This window comes from Lissotriton vulgaris, chromosome 10 (genome assembly GCF_964263255.1).
Source record: "Lissotriton vulgaris chromosome 10, aLisVul1.2, whole genome shotgun sequence".
Taxonomy (NCBI): Eukaryota; Metazoa; Chordata; class Amphibia; order Caudata; family Salamandridae; genus Lissotriton; species Lissotriton vulgaris.
The window spans coordinates 467,689,270-467,709,029 of NC_141698.1; the positions used below are offsets into that span (position 1 = coordinate 467,689,270).

The window sequence follows — 19,760 nt, forward strand, 5'->3', positions numbered from 1 at the left end:
GACAGGACTTGGGCAAGTGAGCCTTCCTCTGTCACACAAAGCGCCTCGACCGAGGAGGCAGGGAAGAGAGAACAGCGCTAAGGAGGAGGAAGGCAGATACAGAGAAACACATGCCTGCGCGCGAGAACAAGATGGTTTAACCAAAGAACACATTTCGTTGTTTTTCTTAAGTGGGGATAGAAGAGGCATTTCTTAGGAGAAAGGGGCATTGTGGGACCTCGATGCATTACACAAAAAAGGATCTCATAGGCCATAGGGCGATCTTTTTGTGCCAAGGATAAGCTTTTTTTAGCTTCTAAGAAGTCCAAATGTCAAACCCTGAGCCTAATAGTATCATTTTGGGCTAGTTTGTGGTTCTTAAACCGGGACACCCAGTTTATGTACTTCAAGGTGGGAAAATCTGTCAGTTTTCTTCTACTCTTTCAACTTCAGTTCAATCAAAACACAACGGCATCAAGGTGGGCAGACCTAGTGGGCAGCCTGTGCCCTCACGGCTCAGTGGAGCGCGTTGTGGGCACTGCCGAAAGTGGCGATGGAATCGGAGCAGATGTGTGCATGGGTTGTATGATGTTACAACGCGATCTTTTAGATCGCGATACATCACAACGCATCTTTTACAACGCAAGTCGTTACCACAACTTGCCCTGTAGGGTGCTGGACTAAGGAATAGTAAGATTTACTATTCCAACTCCAACCTATGTACAGTAGGGAAGGTGTTGGAATAGTAAATCTACTATTCCTTAGTCTACAGTGCCCTCCAGCGCAAGTCGTGGTAACGACTTGCGTTGTAAAAGACGCGTGGTAATGGCAGCGCGGTGTTTTGACCGCATTGTCATGGATGTTCCCCGCATAAGGGGTTGTATGATGTTACAACGCAATCTTTTAGATCGCGGTACATCACAATGCATCTTTTACAACGCAAGTCGTTACCACGACTTGCGCTGTAGGGTGCTGGACTTAGAATAGTAAGATTTACTATTCCAACTCCTGCCTACGTACAGTAGGGAAGGTTTTGGAATAGTAAATCTACTATTGCTTAGTCTACAGCCCCCTCCAGCGCAAGTCGTGGTAACGACTTGCGTTGTAAAAGACGCGTGGTAATGGCAGTGCAGTGTTTTGACCGCATTGTTATGGATGTTCCCTGCATAAGGGTATAGCATGGGCCCGGAGCGTCAGCAGCTGAGACTACGAGTACCTGGGCCCAGAGGACCCACACCCGACTCCCCTACTAAGGTACTAATATGGAGTATCCCTTAACACTGTAGTTACAAATGACTCCATCCACGGGGTCTGCATGCATTACTGCACTTACTCCAAATAACAGGTTTTATTGGTGTGTCTTCATTTTAGCTGGTATAGCATCTCTCTCTGTCTACTATGCATATAGAGCGGTATGAGAGGCATCCCCTCTCACACACACACTGTTGTGATGCGGATTTAATTGCCTGTGGAATCTTTGGTTCTGGTGTAAATGTGGGCTGGAGTCTGACTGAAGGGGGCAAAGGTAAGTCGGTGCCTATGGGGTAGGTATGCTGAGCCCATGAGCGCCACCGAGCATTACAATGACGACCATGTCATACATCTCTGTAGCATAAAGATCCGGTCTGCCTGGCTGTACGCCATGGCAGTGGCCAGGAAATTAAAATAACTCCCACTTTGAACCATGACCCTAAAAGCAATAAGCAAATGAAGCAAGCAGGGTGGACTGTCCTTAGAAGGGGCTGCTTCAACGTTCTGTATTACTATCCATCTATCCATCCTTTCACCCATCCACTCGCCCATACATCTTAAATCCCATCACCCGTCTATCCATACATCTCATCACCCACCTTTTCTCACTTCCATACATCTTTTTCAATCTTCCGCCTTTCTTTCACTGTACCTTCCTCCCTTCACTTTTACTTCCTTTGCTTACTGTTTCCTACCTTGATTTCATCCTTCCTTGCACACCTTTCCTTCCCCTTCTCCGTGTACATAATGTCTTTCTCATCATTGTCTATCTTACTCACTTCTGATTTTTCCCCTTTTGTTTTGTTTCTGCCCATTTTGACATCTGTTTGTAAGCCTCCATCACACGCGGTGTTACTTGTGCGCTGTTGGCTGCAAGCCGAGGGTGACAGCAAAGCACCACTGACGTTTCAGTGGCGGCCTCGGCTGTACTGTTGGGGTAGGGTGGGGCAGGGCCGGCTCTAGGCTCATGGTGGCCCTGGGCAGGGAGTGTAGGTAGGGGGCCAAGGAAGTGGGGTTCCGGGCGGGGCAGAGCGCGGAGGCCAGTGAAGAGGGCAGGTCAGGATGTTTGGAAGTGGAACAGAGCCGGAGGCCGCCAAATCCCTGCCAAGGGCCGCCACGCAAATATGTATCCATCCTCAGAATATTATTATATTAAGGATATATATTGGCGTGGTGGCCCCTGGGGTTTGGTGGCCCTGTGCAGGTGCACAGCTTGCACATGCCTAAGGCCGCCCCTGGGTGGGGTTCCTGACGCCCCTGCTGTGCGCTTCGACGGGTGAACACTGAGGGTGCAGCAAATACTGAGATTTTTTTTTAAAGAATGTATGTTATGCAACCTATTCTTAAGTGGGTGTGGCCCTAGTGCATAAAAACTCTATAGTCTCGCTCCCACGTTTGGACAATGGTGGCCGCACCCAACAGAGAGAAGTGATAGACTGTCAACAAGGAGGGGCTGGTCCTCCTGTCTCCACCCCCCCCCCCCCCCCCCCCCCCCTGATCTTTGAGACATGAGCACAGGTATGTTTCCGAATTTGGCTTTCAAGGTGGTTCAGTGAGTTAAGGCATCTAAAGCACGGGCTGTTTACGCCTTTCATCCTTCAGAAGCCTATAAAATCAGGACCAACGAGTTGTGTATTAGTTACAGGTTTCCGCCCATGGTGATATCTATCTGGTTTACACGTAACCCTGACCGTGCAAACTACTAAATAGTGTGCACAGCTAAATATCCACGACCGCCACTTGTGCGGAGACACAAGTACACACAGACTCTCAATACAAGTATGCAATACCACCACAATAGCGCACAGGTATCACTTGGGTGCAGAGACCATCAGGTGTGTGTGCATCCTGTCGCCACAGCTGTGCCAAAACCTAAACTGCAAGAAATGTGCGGGCAGTTGCAGCTGGAGTTCGCAGACCATGGTCACAAGAACACATGGGCAATCATCACTGTTTTGGAGACTGCCTTAAACCCCGATCACAGGCGAAGTCCTGAGGTGCAAGGCGTCAGCAGCAGTACACAAAGCCACTAAGAATGTGTTTACAAAAGAAAGTAAAAGAGAAGAGGCCGGCGTAGTAAAGACGGAGACTAGGAAGGATGCGAAGATGCAGCGCGCCGAGCCTGGGCTGCTGACGGCTCCTGCTTCTAGCCCCTATGTACGTGGGGTCTGAACGTCACACGATTCAAGGCCCCTCCCGCCAGTCACACACGGGTACTCACGTCTTGGGCTGGACGGTGGGGCTGTACTTGCCCGTGGTCCGCTTCTTGAAGAGGGAGGTCATGGTGGCTGCGCCGGTGCTGGGGGCGGGGGGCTGGCGAGGCTCCGAGGGGAAGAGAGTACCGGCAGAGTTACTGAACAATCCCCGGTGCAGGTGATCCCTGGGGCGGCAGGTGTCGACAGACAGCCTCTGGTCCGGACTGGGTGCAGGTACCGACTCTGGACAGTACACTGCGCTCTGCCTTGGCGGCGATGGGCTGGGTCGGGCTCTCCCACTCTGGGAGGTCGGCTTGGGCTGCCCTACCTACCACAGGGCCCCTGCGAGCGGGCGGAGCCAGCCCTGCAGCCCGGCCCTCCCTGGGTTCGGTTACCGAGCGAGGAGCCAAAGCAAAGGGGAGGACGCGTGGGAGAGAGAGAGACGAAACCTCCGTTTGTGTTAGCGAGGGATACCTGTGTGTGAGAGAGAGGGGTGGGGCAGAGAGGATAGGTCTCGGAAGATAATCTGCACGTCTCTGTGAGTGGAGGGGTCTGCACGGTACGTCTGTGTACTGTACGCATTTGTAGGTGGGTGCGGGTATGCGGACCTGTTCGTGCAGCTGTTAATCTGCGCAGTTTCCGAATAGAGAGAGAGAGAGAGAGAGAGTGTGTATATATATATATATATATATATATATATATATATATATATATATATATATATATATATATATATATATATATATATATATATATATATATATATATATATATATATATATATATATATATATATATATATATATATATATATATATATATATATATATATATATATATATATATATATATATCCACTTCACTTTCCCAAGTGCTTCCTAGCACAAACAGGATCACGGACACAAGTAACTGTTGCCAGATTTTATTTGCTGTGATGGAAAACGTGCATGCCTCAGACGCGTTTATATAGATATATGGTCCGTCTATTCTATGAACCAAGTGAAAATGCAGCGCGCTTCTATTATAGTCCCTCGCTTTGCTGCGGTGGGGCACCGGGCTCGCGAAGTCAACATGGAATCTGATGAGGGCGTTGCTAGAGTTCGAATAACATCATTTCAATGGGCTATTATTCAGATGGAACAAAATATGATCTTAAATCGACAGCCTTCAGGAGGTTTTTTCTTGTCTACACCGTTCTTCTTTAAAAATATAAAAGTAAAAAAAAAAAGCAAGTTTAAATAATCCGAGGGAAGAGTACAGTGTTATGCTATGACAGCTAAATTGTTTAATCCGATCACTAAAAATCTGTTTTTGTAACCGTACAGTCATAGAACTGAATCTTAGTAGGTGCACTGGGAAATAGTGACAGGTGTATTTATAGTGCCACGATGACCCCTGCTGCCACTGAAAACACGTGAATATGCAAACCATGATTTTAAACTAGTATTAAACGCAGTATAAAACAGACTGCCGCAAAGCATGCACAGAGGTTGAGGGGCAGATTTACAATAACTGGGGCATCCCCAGGGATGCGCCAGTTATTGTGCGCCGCAGCTCCGCTGGGCAAAAACGGCACAGATGCGTGACGCATCTGTGCCGTAAAGGTGACGCATTGCTGGAGTTGCGTCGCAAGCGCGACGCAGCTCCAACAAGGCTCGGGGGTGCCCTATCTGTCCATAGCTGCGTCAAGCCTTACGCCTGCTTCAAGCAGGCGCAGGGTTTTGACGCAGCATTGGCCTAAAAGTGACTGAGTGAAATCTTGTAGATTTCACTCAGCCACTTTTGCGAGGCGCACCTGCCCCGGAACGCCACCCTGCGCCGGAACGCCCACATGTGGCGCAGGGCTTTACAACATGACGCATCTGCCTAGATGTGTCACGTTGTAAATAGGTCGCAGGGATGTGCCACGTTTACGCCGCCGTTGCGTGACGCAAACGTGGCGCAAGTCCAACATAAATCTGCCCCAGAGTGTTTAAACTAAAACAGGTGCTTTAGAAATATATATTTTGAATAATGTGCTGCCAGACTGTACTTAGCGCACACCTTTCCAGTTCCCATTAGAAGGCTCAAAGTCCAGATGTCAAGCGATAGCCACCCCTGCATTACCTCTCAAAAAGAAAACGTTTTTGCTGCCACAAAGCCTTAAATGACTCCATCAATTAAAGACATATTCTAGCTCCCAAGCACCCTTTAGATTTGCTGATTAACACACTGCACACATTTATGTTTCTTTGAGGTAGAAGGCTCCCTGTCGACAGTGCTTAATTTGTGAAAAATATAAGTACCTGGGCCCAAGGCTTTCCAGTTCAGCTGACACCGCCCACAGCTAATGTCACTGCTGCCCAAGGACAGTGCCAGCATTACACACTATCACATTTCATCAAGTACGACAGTTATGACAAAAAAAGCTGTAGGGGTGGCATCAAAGTGCAAGTTTTAGAACTTTTTTATTCATTGCATTTCTAAACACTTGTGCTGTGCTCAAACAATAGACAAGAGTGCTACCATTTGGTGTACTCTTATAAACAAGTGCAGGTGTTTCCAAATTAGTGCCAGCGCGGAGATCCTGCAAAAATGAAACACTGCGCTGGTAAAAAAGGCTTGTATGTTGTTTGTCTCTAGCTTGGCCTTACAGAATAGGAGACACGGTTGACATTATGAGCTGTGGTAGAGAACGCCATTCCCAATAGATTCTGCGTACTTCAGCCAATGAGGTCACCCAAAAGCCATGTGAGGCTTTTTTTTCTTCACTTTTTCTAATGTGCCTCATCATGTCACACTACCTCTGCCTATGACACAATGAAGAGGTGGTGGGGCAGGTCGAGGGGGATTAATAATTTAAAAAATAAAACCCTTACCTGTAGCTGCAAAAAACACAGTTGATGGACAGAATGTAGAACAATGTCATACATTCACCCCAGTACAAGGATCTGGGGCTAAATCCATCGTTTTTTTGCACTCCACACCACCCTGGGTTAGACACTGGCTATATGCAAATCAGCCCTGACCCTGTGCCTCATGGGAACAGTCCCGTCCGAACTACCAAGCCATGTCTTTCCCAGACCGGAATCAAGCATCCAAGGACCGGTTTCTGGCTATCAGCCTTCATCAGCCGGGATAGCTTGACTCCAGTGGTGTGGAGAGCCTGGGAATCACGTCTGAGTATACCCAGCACACTTGGGGTGAAAATTGCAAAAAACGCAGTTGATGGACAGAATGTAGAACAATGTCATATATTCACCCCAGTACAAGGATCTGGGCCTAAATCCATCGTTTTTTTGCACTCCACTCCACCCTAGGTTAGACACTGGCTATATGCAAATCTGCCCTGACCCTGTGCCTCATCGGAACAGTCCAGTCCGAACTACCAAGCCATGCCTTTCCCAGACCGGAATCAAGCATCCAAGGACCAGTTTCTGGCTATCAGCCTTCATCAGCCTGGATAGCTTGACTCCAGTGGTGTGGAGAGCCTGGGACTCACGACTGAGTATACCCAGCACACTCGGGGTGAAAATTGCAAAAAACACAGTTGATGGACAGAATGTAGAACAATGTCATACATTCACCCCAGTACAAGGATCTGGGCCTAAATCCATCGTTTTTTTGCACTCCACACCACCCTGGGTTAGACACTGGCTATATGCAAATCAGCCCTTCCCCTGTGTCTCATGAGAACAGTCCAGTCCGAACTACCAAGCCATGTCTTTCCCAGACCGGAATCAAGCATCCAAGGACCGGTTACCTGTAGCTGCGGCTAAGTCCCACCTCATGCCTTCGTGTTCTCCTACTGGCCCAGGCTCCCAGCATTCACTGGGACAGACTCCCTGTGCAATCACCACGCTGCTCGCAGGGATTGGTCTGAGCGGGATGAAAAGACGCTCCACTCAGACCAGTGAGTCTGTGGGGTTTCTCCAGCCCGGCTGTTTAATGCGGGCGGGCAGGGGAAACCTAAGTGCGCAAGTGGGTTTGGCCGGCTTGAGATGACTGGCCAAACACATATGCACACTTAGAGAGTGCACATAGCACTCCTCCTCCCCCCTCCCATGCCTCTGGCCCGCCACACTCCGAATGAGCTAGCAAATGAAAAATAAAACGATGTAGGTAATCGTTTTATTTTTCACCTGCTGCCTCTGAGCCAGTGGGGAGACGGACCTCTGCCACTGCGGAGGAGCTGCACCGCCTAATCAACCCTCTTGCAAGGTAGCCATAAAAGATGTGGACATGGATCAGGGAAATAGATGCGGTCAGCAGGTTGACATCAGGGACTTCATCTACCTTGCACCTGGAGGTGCCGACACTGCTGTGCCCGCCCCCACCTAGCGCTTACTAGCACCTCACTCCTACAGTTTTTGCCCGTCGCAGGCCAGATGAGGCTGAGCTGGGCCACCCCTCTTGGTCTTGTGTGGGATGAAAGAACTTATCATCCGTGACCGCCAGTGTGCCTAAAATCAAACATTATTCAGCAACTAGTTTCTGGCCGGCCGGTCACTGGGCCGGACCAGAAACCATCAGGAAAAGGGGGGTGGGGCTGTGCAGGAGCGCTAGTGCGCGTGTCCTCTTCGGACAGGTCATTTTTCTGCCCGGCGGGAACATGCCCACTAGCCCCCCCCCCTTTGGAAACCGGGGGTTGCCACATGCCGCAGCCCCCGGCCTCCTAATGGGGCGGGGAGTTTGGCTGCTCTAACCAATCCTGACCTGCCTGATGACGTCTGGCATGACGTGACGTCACTCACCTCCTTGAATGTTTTTGTCGACATGACTGAATGTTTTCGGTGTGTACAAAATGCATCTGCCTCGGCTTGTTTTGAAAAAAAAACCTTAATAGATGGAGTAGGTTTCTGCATTTTAAAGTAGCAATAATGGTATTTGTAGATTGCGATTATATCATCTCTAACAACTCGGGCCCTGTTTAGTGAGATTGATAGACCTCTGTGCGCCCCTCATATTTTACGTATGTTGATTATTTTACCATTTTAGAAGTAGGTTTCAATAAGTTGTTGGGGGTTAAAAGCGGAGATGCAGTGCAATAATATGGAGTTATTGGTTTCTCTCGACCTACACTTGGGAAGATTTAGAAAAATCGTCATTTTAGGTATTAACTTGCTTTCTGTGCAACACTTGTCCTTCAGAGAGATTGCTGAAGAGAAACCTTAATATAATTGCTGTTGAAAGGTAGTTCAATGTGCCCCAAAGAAAACATCAAAATTGACTTTTCAGTAATTACTTTAACATTATTTTGGGCATTTTACTTTGCTCACAGTTACTAAGGTTTTCTTTCCCTTGCATGCTCGTGGGTCCCATACTTAATGCCACTATACTTTTGAGTGGGCCACCTGACAGACAACAGACCACACAGTGTGTGTAATGAATTCTCAGTTTGATATTAAATATGGAAGCTAATTAGAAGACTTGTTAGTGTTTTTCAGTTGATTGCAAGGTGCTATTCTTCTACTGGGCAACCACCTTACCATGCACATTTTGCTGGGGACACTGGGCATCTTTCCTCATTCGGTCTGTAAGTTTTTTTTTTAAATACAGCGCTTCCTAGGCAGGTTTGATGTTTTGTAGTGCCACTGCCGCAACTCTTGTTCCCCCCAGGACCAGGTGCAGTTGCCAGGGGTTTATGTACAGGGCTGGGCTGAGAATACAAAGCAGCCATGACGATTCTGTCTCTCACGCGCGCTTACAAATGAGGCAGGTGAGGTTCCTGGACAGGCCAGTGGGCATTTTGCTGTATTAATAATGTGGTCGCGGCAGGGAGGGGGGCGCGCTCGCCGTGTCTCTCACGCGCGTTTCCTAATGACGCAGGCAGGTGAGGTTCCTGGACAGGCCAGTGGGCATTTGGTTGTATTAATAATGTGGCCGCGGCAGGGAGAGGGGCGCGTGCGCCGTGTCTCTCACATGCGTTTCCAAATGGGGCAGGCAGGTGAGGCACCATTTGTCCACTCGATTTTCACATTTTTCTCGGGGGGTGGGGGGTGTTCGTGCACGCGCGCCGTGCTCGCGAGCTACAGTGTGGAAATCATTTTCCGCCACACCAGGTTCAAATGTCACCAGCCGCCACTGGAACTTATTGAGTTTTTCTCGGATTGGGCACTGTTGGGCACTTTAGGTTGAGTTATCTTTCTCTCATGCTGTGGGGTTGTAGCAGTATGGGAAAGCAGGAGGGAGAGTAGCCCAGTACAACGGATAGAGGCCAAGGAAACAGAACACAATCTTGACATTTCTTAATAACCCGGTAGGGTCCCTGTCTGGGGAACATATTCAGGTGGAAGGCCAGTTGGCCACTTTTTACCTGAACTGTTTTGGTATCAGATGAAAGCAAAGAGTGCCCCTCTAATGACTCAACCTGCACAACCACAGCCCGCAGGAGAGGGAGACATGGTTCGAGTTGAATCCTGTGTTGAGGGAGCCATCGCTGCGGTCTTTCCACATGTTGATGCGAAGGTGATGGACGAGCAGAAGTGTTTGCTGGAATCCAAGACTGACAAACGAGGGTCTTCCAATCGAACTTCTGGGGTAAAACCCACAAGGACAAAACAGAAGAAGCTAGTACTATGGGGAGCTGTAGGGGCAGTAGAGGAGGTCAAGTGTGGGTCACCAAAGGATTTCACGCACATGGAGACGGCGGCCCCAGCCCCTCTGTCCTGTCTAGTCTGGAACAAACGTTGGAGAAATTGGGTTGACTGAAGTTATTTAAGCGGTACAAAAGGGGGTGGTGATGGACGGAGCATCTGAATCAATCAAACACTCACACCCAGTCAAAAGATCTGGGTTTAATCCATCACCGTTCTTTAGCCCACTCTGCCACCCCAGTTCAGACATGGCTATATGCAAATCAGTCTGACCCTGTGCCTCATGGGAACAGTCCAGCCCGAACTGCCAAGCCATGTCTTCCCTGGACCAGAAACAAGTTATTTAAGAGCAGATTTTACAAGTTGGAAGAGGGGTTGGCTAAGATAATGAACGTAAAGGAGAAGCTCAATGTTGGGTAGGGGATTCGGGTAGCCCCTACAGGGAATGTGCCAGGTAGAGGGATACACAATGAAAATGCCAGGGTGATAGAGTCCTCTTAACCCTTAACAAGCAACACTATAATAACCTATGATGAGTTATCGACTGTTGACTTAAGGGATAGAAGCTGAGGGCCCAGTAGTATTCTATATATGTATAAATCCTGTTGCTTTCAACCATGGGCGGGTCTGCCTAAACGGCTTCTATCTAGTTTTGCCTCGGTGGTATCACGAGTAAGACCCTGTGCCCCTCTACAGATGAGATGTAGCAGTAGTGGTAATAGTTTTTTCTTGATATCACAGATGAAAATGTAAGATTCAGTATAAGATCCAAAACACTTCAAAACAATACCAACGATCCCTTTAAAACAATAAACGAGTAGGTAACAGTTGTTTGTCATCTGGCACCCTTCCAAAAAGCGATCAATATAATTTACAACAACGTAACTAATCAGTTGTAAATTCACATGCTGATGAGAAAGTCAAAACTTTATCTGAAATCCTAACATAGGAGCTGAATTAAAACGTTTATTTGTGCATGTGAGACCTTCATTCCTATTTTATCATTTATATTTGGGCTAAAATGGGTATTTTTAACCGAATCTTAATAACATATTATGTGGAAACCCCACACCCGTGGGGCTGTTTTCCGTGCACTTTTCGGTGGCAAAAGCATGGGGTAAGCCATATGGAATGAACACTAAATCTGCGAAAATCATTGCAGAAACACCAATTCCGATGGTAATTCAGCACCTCAGGAGGTCTTGTAACCATACAGCGACGGTGAAATGAAATGAAAATAAATTTATAACGCGCAGAACTCAGCCCAATGGGCATCAAGGCGCCTAACATAATATATTGAATAACCATGCAATGCTGAATAATAGGCTTTCCCAAAATACCAGGTCTTGAGAGCTCTCTTAAAGAGGGGCAAGGATGAAAGGGCTTTAAGCTCGCAGGGGAGAGCATTCCATAGAATGTGCATCCTGGAATAGCTAAACTCTGTGGCATCGCTCGTCCAGGTGAGGAATAATGGTTCAGATTTATTCAGAATGAAACCCTATGGCCAACTTGCATATTGAAATGGCTCAATTCACAAGAGCAATGTATTCACAAGAGATAACCTTGCACACCTAAATGATTTTACGTTTGCACAATATTACTCCTAGACGCTGAAATAGCGTGCAAAGGTAAACGCCATTCCGGTGCCAGGGAGTGGGCATTCAAGGACCGGGAGGTCCCGGAAAGTTATAAACTCAAGAGCTTGTGTGTGTTCTGAAACTTTACTGTGAACCAATCTCACTCAAGAAGAAAACTGAAATGTATCCTGACAAGGGCTGATGTCTGGCAATCATTAAGGAACCCTAATGTACTTCTGGAAACTTCTGTGAATTTCCAAAAGTCAAACATCTGCACCCATGCACGGATGTAAGCCTATGGATGCAGAGTTACAGCTGGCTTCCCTGCATCGAGGACACTACGTCTCAATAGATGCTTTCGTAAGCTCAGCAGTAGAAGATAAAACGAACTGACTTGGGTTCTCTTGGTTTTCAATGAGCCTTTATGGTCTGGGCTTTGAGTGGGCCGGGTCCTGCCGGTGCTCAGCACCGGCAGTTCTAAAAAGCAGCAGCTGAGACGGGTCCCTATCAGGCTATTTTTGTACTCACCCTCAGAGTGAAAAAAAATCTTAGCTCTGCAGCAATGTCACCCTTCACTGCCTTTGATGCAACTTCAATAAGACTAGTTGTAGTTCTTGCACAGTCTCATCATTTCAGGACTGAAGCACTTTCAAAATTCTATACATCAAAGCCATAGTTGTTGCATACTTATCTTACGCAACTAACAACCACAGACAAATCCAATAGTCCTGGCTTGTTGTAGGTGTAATGTTATTTGTGTATTATATATCTGTGTGCAATGACAGAAACAGCGAAATACCAGTCGCCCGCTCACAATACTAAGCCCAGATTTTAAGTTTAGGCGTTTTAAGCCATTCCCTTAATTACATCGGCCACGCCCCTTTTACAGCCCCCCTCCCCCTCCCCCCAGTTTGTTCATTCCACTTAAACCCCTGTTTGTGATATTTAGAGAGCACACCGGCAGCTGCAGGTTTCATGGACGGTGCACTGGGGCATTCATTTCCACACAAAGATTGAGTCGGGATTGAATGTGTAGCCCCCTAACGCACGAGAGTTGCTGTATTTTAGATTTTCCAAATAGACTTTGAGTTGCAGTACCATGTGACAACGCTATTAAATGCATTTATTCTCCCTGGGTTCCAGTCGAGTCCAGCTTCACCACCCGTGTGTCACTCTTGCAGGAGAGTTATTTATGTCTTACACATTCCGCGCTCAATGTTCTGAAATGATATTCGACGGGCAAGTTTAGACGGCAGTCCTATACTCACGCAGAAGGATGTGAGATGTTTCATCTGAAGACCTTCGGCACTATATTTAAAAACAAGCATTGAAAATGCAATAGGTCTCGCCTTTGATTAAGTTAAAGCCATTTGCTTTGCTAATGGTAATTAATAGCAAAGTAAATGGCATTAACTTAATAAAAGGGGACACCTGTTGCATTTTCAATGCTTGTTTTTAAATATAGTGCCGAGCTTGACCATTTTGGTCCTGGGCAGATCAGAAAAATTTAGAAAATGACAAAGGAAAATAGGCGGTAGTGCAACAATGACAGATCGGTAACAGTACTCCTTTGGCTCCACTGGCAATTCCTGCAGATTTAGGACAGCAGCGCACCGTGCTTTTATCGCAGTAACGGCGAATGCCCCGATTACTTACCGGTAATCTTCATTACACCGAGTTAGTCTCCCTCGCCACATGACTTACAAAGTGAGCTTCAGCTCCACACCAGAACCCTCCAAAGCAAAAAAAGAGTCAGCCTCCCATGCCTCCCATCCCTTCCCAATATGGCCGACCCATCACACCCATGACCTCTATAAGAGGCGGGCCGGCCCAACCCATCAGCCTGAAACCACCAAGCAGAAACATGAAGCCGATAGCCAGACAGGGAGGGAGGGATGGGAACTCATGTGGCGAGGAAGACTAACTCGATGTAATGAAGATTACCGGTAAGTAATCGGGGCATTACCATTCATTTCATTTGATAACTTTATTTCGGTCAGAGACCATAAAAGTGCAGATAAAATACATACAAAGCACGAGGAATTAAGACAATAAATAGCAACAATTGTTAAAAAGGAATTAAACTCAAGAGTTATCAAAGAGCAAAATGTAAAATCCATACTCGATCACATATATTATACAAAGATTTGCCTTCGACGCCACAAACCAAGTAGGAAGCGGGATTCGGCAAAAACAATAGGGGGATGGGTATCAGAGATCAAGATCCGACAGACTTGCGCACAATGTCGAAATCCTAGGTTCCTGCATAATGGGATTAACCAACATTTCCTTATTGCTGCATACACAGGACAAAAAAACATAACATGGGGGACATCTTCTCTTTTATAGTTACATGCAGGGCAGGCTTCCCCATCTGATCTCAACCATTTACAAGTAAATATCCTGATAGGTAGACTGCCATGTCTTAGCTGAAGATACAACTTCCTCGCTAGGGGTGGTTGTATTGCATCTAGGAATTCCTCGAATCGAGGTTCCATTTTTACTAGGAGGAACTCAGCAGAAAGCCTACCCAGGGTTACCGATCTCTGCAGGGCAAATAGATTCTGACTCCTCAGCTGGGTTTGTAATTCCAATTTCGGCATCCCCGGACAACATAGCTCAGGTGACTCCCAAAGCTGCGGCAAGTCTATTCGCGTGCTAACAGCCCTAATGTGGAGCAACCATGGGATATTTTAGCTTTTTAAGGAAGGCCAAACCTCCAGGAACTCTGCTCTATAGGAAGCCAGTTCGGGAACTACCACAGCCTCTTCCAATAGAGCATAGGCCTTGCGGCTACAATCTCCTCTATCGACTCCAACCCCAGATCAAATCGCAGAGGAATGAGTGGTGTGCTTGGTGGTAAACCTACCAGGTTCCTCATGAAATTTTGCTCCACCCTCAAGAAGTTAGATGTATTTTTATGGCCCCAAAGTTCAGCACCATAGATTCAGGCAGTGCTTGCTTGAAGTCGATAAATTTCAAGAGCCGGAGATGCCGGTTTGAGGTCAGATATTCTATGTACTTTGCTGATGCCCCCAGTTACTTGTGATAGCTTAAGAGCAGATTTAGAAATTTGAAAGCCACAATCAAAGTTCTCCGTTATGGTAATACCAAGGTAAACAAAGGTCTTGACCCTCTCCAGGGGGATACCATCAAGGACAGGGTTTGGGCGTGTCTGCTTCGGGGGATTGAAGATCATAAACTTGGTTTTGTCCAAGTTTATCTCCAATCCCCGCGAAGCACAAAATGCTGCAAAGCCGTCCACGATACGCTGAATGCCCGATGATGTTTTGGATAACAACATAGTGTCATCCGCAAACATCAGAGCGGGCACTCTCCCAGACGCTAATCTAGGGGCATCATTGTCTATTACACCGGATAAGTTGTCCACAAGACCGTTGATGTACAGACTGAATAGTGTTGGGGCCAAGACACAACCCTGGCGTACTCCCTTCAGGACAGGAAAGCGTTTTTTAGAGGTCCCCGTGCCTCCCGCACCTAACCTGGGCATAGTTGCCAGTATGTACTCTGATTAGTACGGCCAGAAGGTAGGGCGGGAGACCCAATTCTGCCAGGAGCTTCCACAGCTTATCCCTGGGCACAAGGTCAAAGGCAGCCTGCAGGTCGACAAAGACAAGGTAGAGGCTGCCACCCTCCACACTTGCCGTTTTCCAAAATAAGACCTTCAGGCGAAATATTTGGTCCAGGGTAGAAATGCCTGACCTAAATCCAGCCTGAAGTGTGGTCAATACTTCATTCTCCTCCATCCACCCCAGGATCCTGTCCAAAATAATCCTGCCCATTTGTTTTTGGGTTGTGTCTATAAGACTATTGGGGGTGATGAAGGGCCAACAACCGCCGGTATGGGTTCAGGAGGGGATATGTTTTTTTTTTTATTGTTTTCTTTTGGGTTTTACATTTCTTACTTCTAGGGCGGGATTTGGGTACCTTTTCCGCTAAAACTTGCGGGGGGGATTTGGACAAAGGTGGGCTATCGATAGTGCTAGTATCGGCCTGGGCACAGGGTCGATTAGCAAAGGAAGACGTGAGGAAAAACTACAGTCAGGAGGATTAGCTGTAACTGCAGAAGAATCCCCCGCTTGCTGTAATGGAGGGCCAACTGGGGTAATTGATAATCGACTCTCCGTGTTTTCTATTGCCGTCGCCACTACCCCTATCGTTTTCTGGAGCACCTTATCGATTGCTGTTAGACTCGGAAGGGGTTGAGTCGTGGCGGCATGATGCCTAGTCATCGGATAAGATTTATTATTTTTACCCATTGCGGCCATTAATATTAATAGGCTAATTTGGGCTAACAAATCTCACTCAAAAGGATGTTCCCTGGCCACCCCAAGCAAGCTTTGCAGGCAAAATAGGGTACAATAAAAAAAAAATAGGTAACAACTCTGCAGCCAATTAAATGTACCACAAGATCCCCCTTTTTCCTTTTCTATATCAAAGTACCTTTTTATGTTAGTTCGCAGTCCAGGGGAAGGGTGCAGGTGTTAGAGGGCTGGCCCAGCCCGGCCTTTTCCGGCCTTGGACGGCCGTAGACAGCCCGCCCTTTGCCCGGGCTTCGCCCGGCTCGTCCCGCGATGCTGGATTACTTGGCTGATTTATGACACCTGGGCAGGGCATGTCGGGAGGGTGTCTCTCTGCCCCGGTGACTGCTGGGCAGTGTAGTTCCTCCTCCGCTACTTTTGCCAAAAGGCCCCCAAATACGAGCGTTTCCTGTGGAGCGGGAAACGCGAGATGTAGGCAGGTAATCAGGTGGGGGGAGCGTGGTTCTCCTCCAGGTCGTGGGCACCTCTGCTGCTCCAAGAAAATTGGCACAGTTTGCAGGTATTTCCCGCAATGCAGGATTACTGGGCTGATTTATGACACCTGGGCAGGGCGTGTTGGGAGGGTGTCTCTCTGCCCCGGTGACTGCTGGGTAGTGTAGTTCCTCCTCCGCTACTTTTGCCAAAAGTCCCCCAAATACGAGCGTTTCAAGCGGAGCGGGAAACGGGAGATGTAAACGGGAGATGTAGGCAGGTAATCAGGTGGGGGGAGCGTGGTTCTCCTCCAGGTCGGGGCCCCTCTGCTGCTCCAAGAAAATCGGCACAGTTTGCAGATATTTCCTGTGATGCAGGATTACTGGGCTGATTTATGACACCTGGGCAGGGCGTGTCGGGAGGGTGTCTCTCTGCTCCGGTGACTGCTGGGCAGTGTAGTTCCTCCTCCGCTACTATTGTCATTAGTCCCCCAAATACGAGCGTTTCCCGCGGAGGGGGAAACACGAGATGTAGGCAGGTAATCAGGTGGGGGAGCGTGGTTCTCCTCCATGTCTGGGCCCCTCTGCTGCTCCAAGAAAATCAGCACAGTTTGCAGGTATTTTCCCAGATGCGGGATTACTGGGCATATTTATGACACCTGGGCAGGGCGTGTCGGGAGGGTGTCTCTCTGCCCCGGTGACTGCTGAGCAGTGTAGTTCCTCCACTGCTACTTTTGCCAAAAGTCCCCCAAATACGAGCGTTTCCCGCGGAGCAGGAAACGCAAGATGTAGGCAGGTAATCAGGTGGGGGGAGCGTGGTTCTCCTGCAGGTCGTGGGCCACTCTGCTGCTCCAAGAAAATCGGCACAGTTTGCAGGTATTTCCCGCGATACGGGATTACTGGGCTGATTTATGACACCTGGGCAGGGCGTGTCGGGAGGGTGTCTCTCTGCCCCGGTGGCTGCTGAGCAGTGTAGTTCCTCCACAGCTACTTTAGCCAAAAGTCCCCCAAATACGAGCGTTTCCTGCAGAGCGGGAAACGCGAGATGTAGGCAGGTAATCAGGTCGGGGGAGCGTGGTTCTCCTCCAGGTCGTGGGCCCTTCTGCTGCTCCAAGAAAATCGGCACAGTTTGCAGGTATTTCCCGCGATGCAGGATTACTGGGCTGATTTATGACACCTGGGCAGGGCTTGTCAGGAGGGCGTCTCTTGCCCTGGTGACTGCTGGGCAGTGTAGTTCCTCCTCCGCTACTTTTGCCAAAAGTCCCCCAAATAAGAGCGTTTCCAGCGGAGCGGGAAACGCGAGATGTAGGCAGGTAATCAGGTGGGGGGAGCGTGGTTCTCCTTCAGGTCGTGGGCCCCTCTGCTGCTCCAAGAAAATCGGCACAGTTTGCAGGTATTACTACCTCGTTAGTCTTCCTCGCCACATGACTTACAAAGTGAGCACATACCAAAGCCAAGCAGCTTAATGGAACCTCGCATGGTACCAACGGGACAGAAGGGGATGCCCAGGAAGAGGGCAAACCCACAGAACAGATGAGTGGAAAAAACACCCATGGGAGAGGCAACCGCGAGCAGGAAAGAAAAAAACCAGCCCGGGACAGTAAAACACTGGGAAGCCCGAAAACCCAGACCCCCGAGAGACGAAGTGCCGACTGAGAAAAAACTGCCCCGGCCAAAGGCTGAAAGAGGACAGAGAAGGCACGGAACCAGACAGCATGGAGCCAACAGCAACAGCCAACAGGCCCCAGAGAGAAGTCGTAAGCCGGTCAAAAACACACCAAGACCGGCCACAGGCAGCCAAAAGTGAGAGGTGAGCAAAACACCGCAAGGGAGACCCACCCGGAAAGGATGTGACACCTACTACAAAAAAAACAGGCAGGCACAGGGCCAACAGACCCGGGAAGTGCCGGAAGGATATCGAAGAGACTCACCAAGGAAACCCAGGGTTGCCTACCCACCAAAGGGCGGAAGGGTCCAGGCCCAAGGCCATGATACCAGAAGGAAGGGAAAACGCACTGAAGGAAACCCCACATAGGAGTAAACCGCGAAGTGCAGGGACCTGAGACTGCCCACGGACCCAGGGAGACAAAAAAAACAGGCGGCCAGCACCCCCGAGCACCCACAAGGGTAAGTCGGGCAGAACACAAGACCGGCGTGCACAGAGGCAAAACACGAGCCGAGGGGGGTACGGCAGGAGCCAGGAGAAGCGACTCAGGACCCCATGAACATGTACCACATCGGGACACCTCGAAACACAGGCAGGCCCTCGGCCAGTGGAAGCCGGAGCCACCAGAGGCACCAGACATACCAATGAGCCACAGTACAGAGGTGGAAGGACAGCACAACCGTGCCAAGCCAACAAGCCGCAAACACCACGGTGAAAAAAAAAACAGGGGAGAAACAGCCCAGGAGGGCAACAGGAAGCCCCCACAGGGATGGTGCCAAAGAACGGGTGACAGAAAACCGACCAACCGAGCAACGCCGATTGGGGCCAAATGCCCGCCCCAAAGGCTGGGAAGGCCCCCAGCAACCAGGAAGGGGAAAGAACAGAAAGACCACAGGGCCAAGAAGGAACGTCTGAAGCACAAGACACGGACCCCACCGGAGAGACATCCCAAAGCACCAGGAAGACCGAGGACCCAAGGTGTAAACCAGTCCAGACCCGGCCAACTATCCAGAGCAGATGAGAACAGAGGCAAACAAGGGAAGAACGGCAATGGGGCCCAGGAAAACCAAGAACTGAAAGCAGAACCGCACCCGTGTAGCCTGTGACCCCAGAGGCACAAGACGAACGACCGAGACAAGCACCACGGTAGTACGAGGTCAAGCGGCAAGGTGCAGCACCACAAAAAGGCCGCAACAGCCAACCAGAAGAAAAAATACACTAATAACACCGCCAGCGCAGGCAAAGCCGGAATGGCCAGGCAGGCCCAAAGGGCAGAGACCAGACGGACGCCAACAGACAGACCGGGCAAGCACCCAACCAGGCACCAACCAGGCCTGACCATGCCCAACTCATGAGACCAGACGAGAACAGGGACCATCAGTGTGCAAAAGCTGCAGGACCCAGAGAAAGACGGACAACGAATTCCGGCCACCATTCCCATAAGGCATTACCTGGAACAAAGCACAACCGGTGTAAATCAAAGCACACCTTAACCCCATCGGGTACTCGTGGCGCATCACTGGATACTCATCGCATCAACCTTAGACGGATGAAAGGCTGAGTAGACCCACCAGGATCTGAACCTGTGACCATGTGGCCGAATCAAAGGCCCCCGCAGTGGATGCAGTAGTCTACTGAGACCAACCACGTGGCCACCCTTGAGTCCAAACAGCACCCCGTAGGGAAAAACATAATGTGAGTATGCGTAAAGCACACACAGAACCCAAGGGTAGCACAAAAATGGACACTACGACAGGACTCGAA

At 49.0% G+C, this 19,760-nt stretch overlaps 1 protein-coding gene across 1 annotated transcript in view; it reads right to left on the minus strand.

Annotated features, from left to right (window-relative positions):
* PPL (periplakin) overlaps positions 1-3,777 on the minus strand; it is a 265,150-nt gene extending 261,373 nt beyond the window's left edge. Inside the window, exon 1 of the mRNA XM_086941331.1 lies at positions 3,452-3,777. Within this exon, the coding sequence (XP_086797457.1) occupies positions 3,452-3,513 (62 nt within the window). The 5' untranslated portion in view covers positions 3,514-3,777. The remainder of the gene's footprint in view (positions 1-3,451) is intronic.
* Between the last annotated feature and the right edge of the window lie 15,983 nt (positions 3,778-19,760).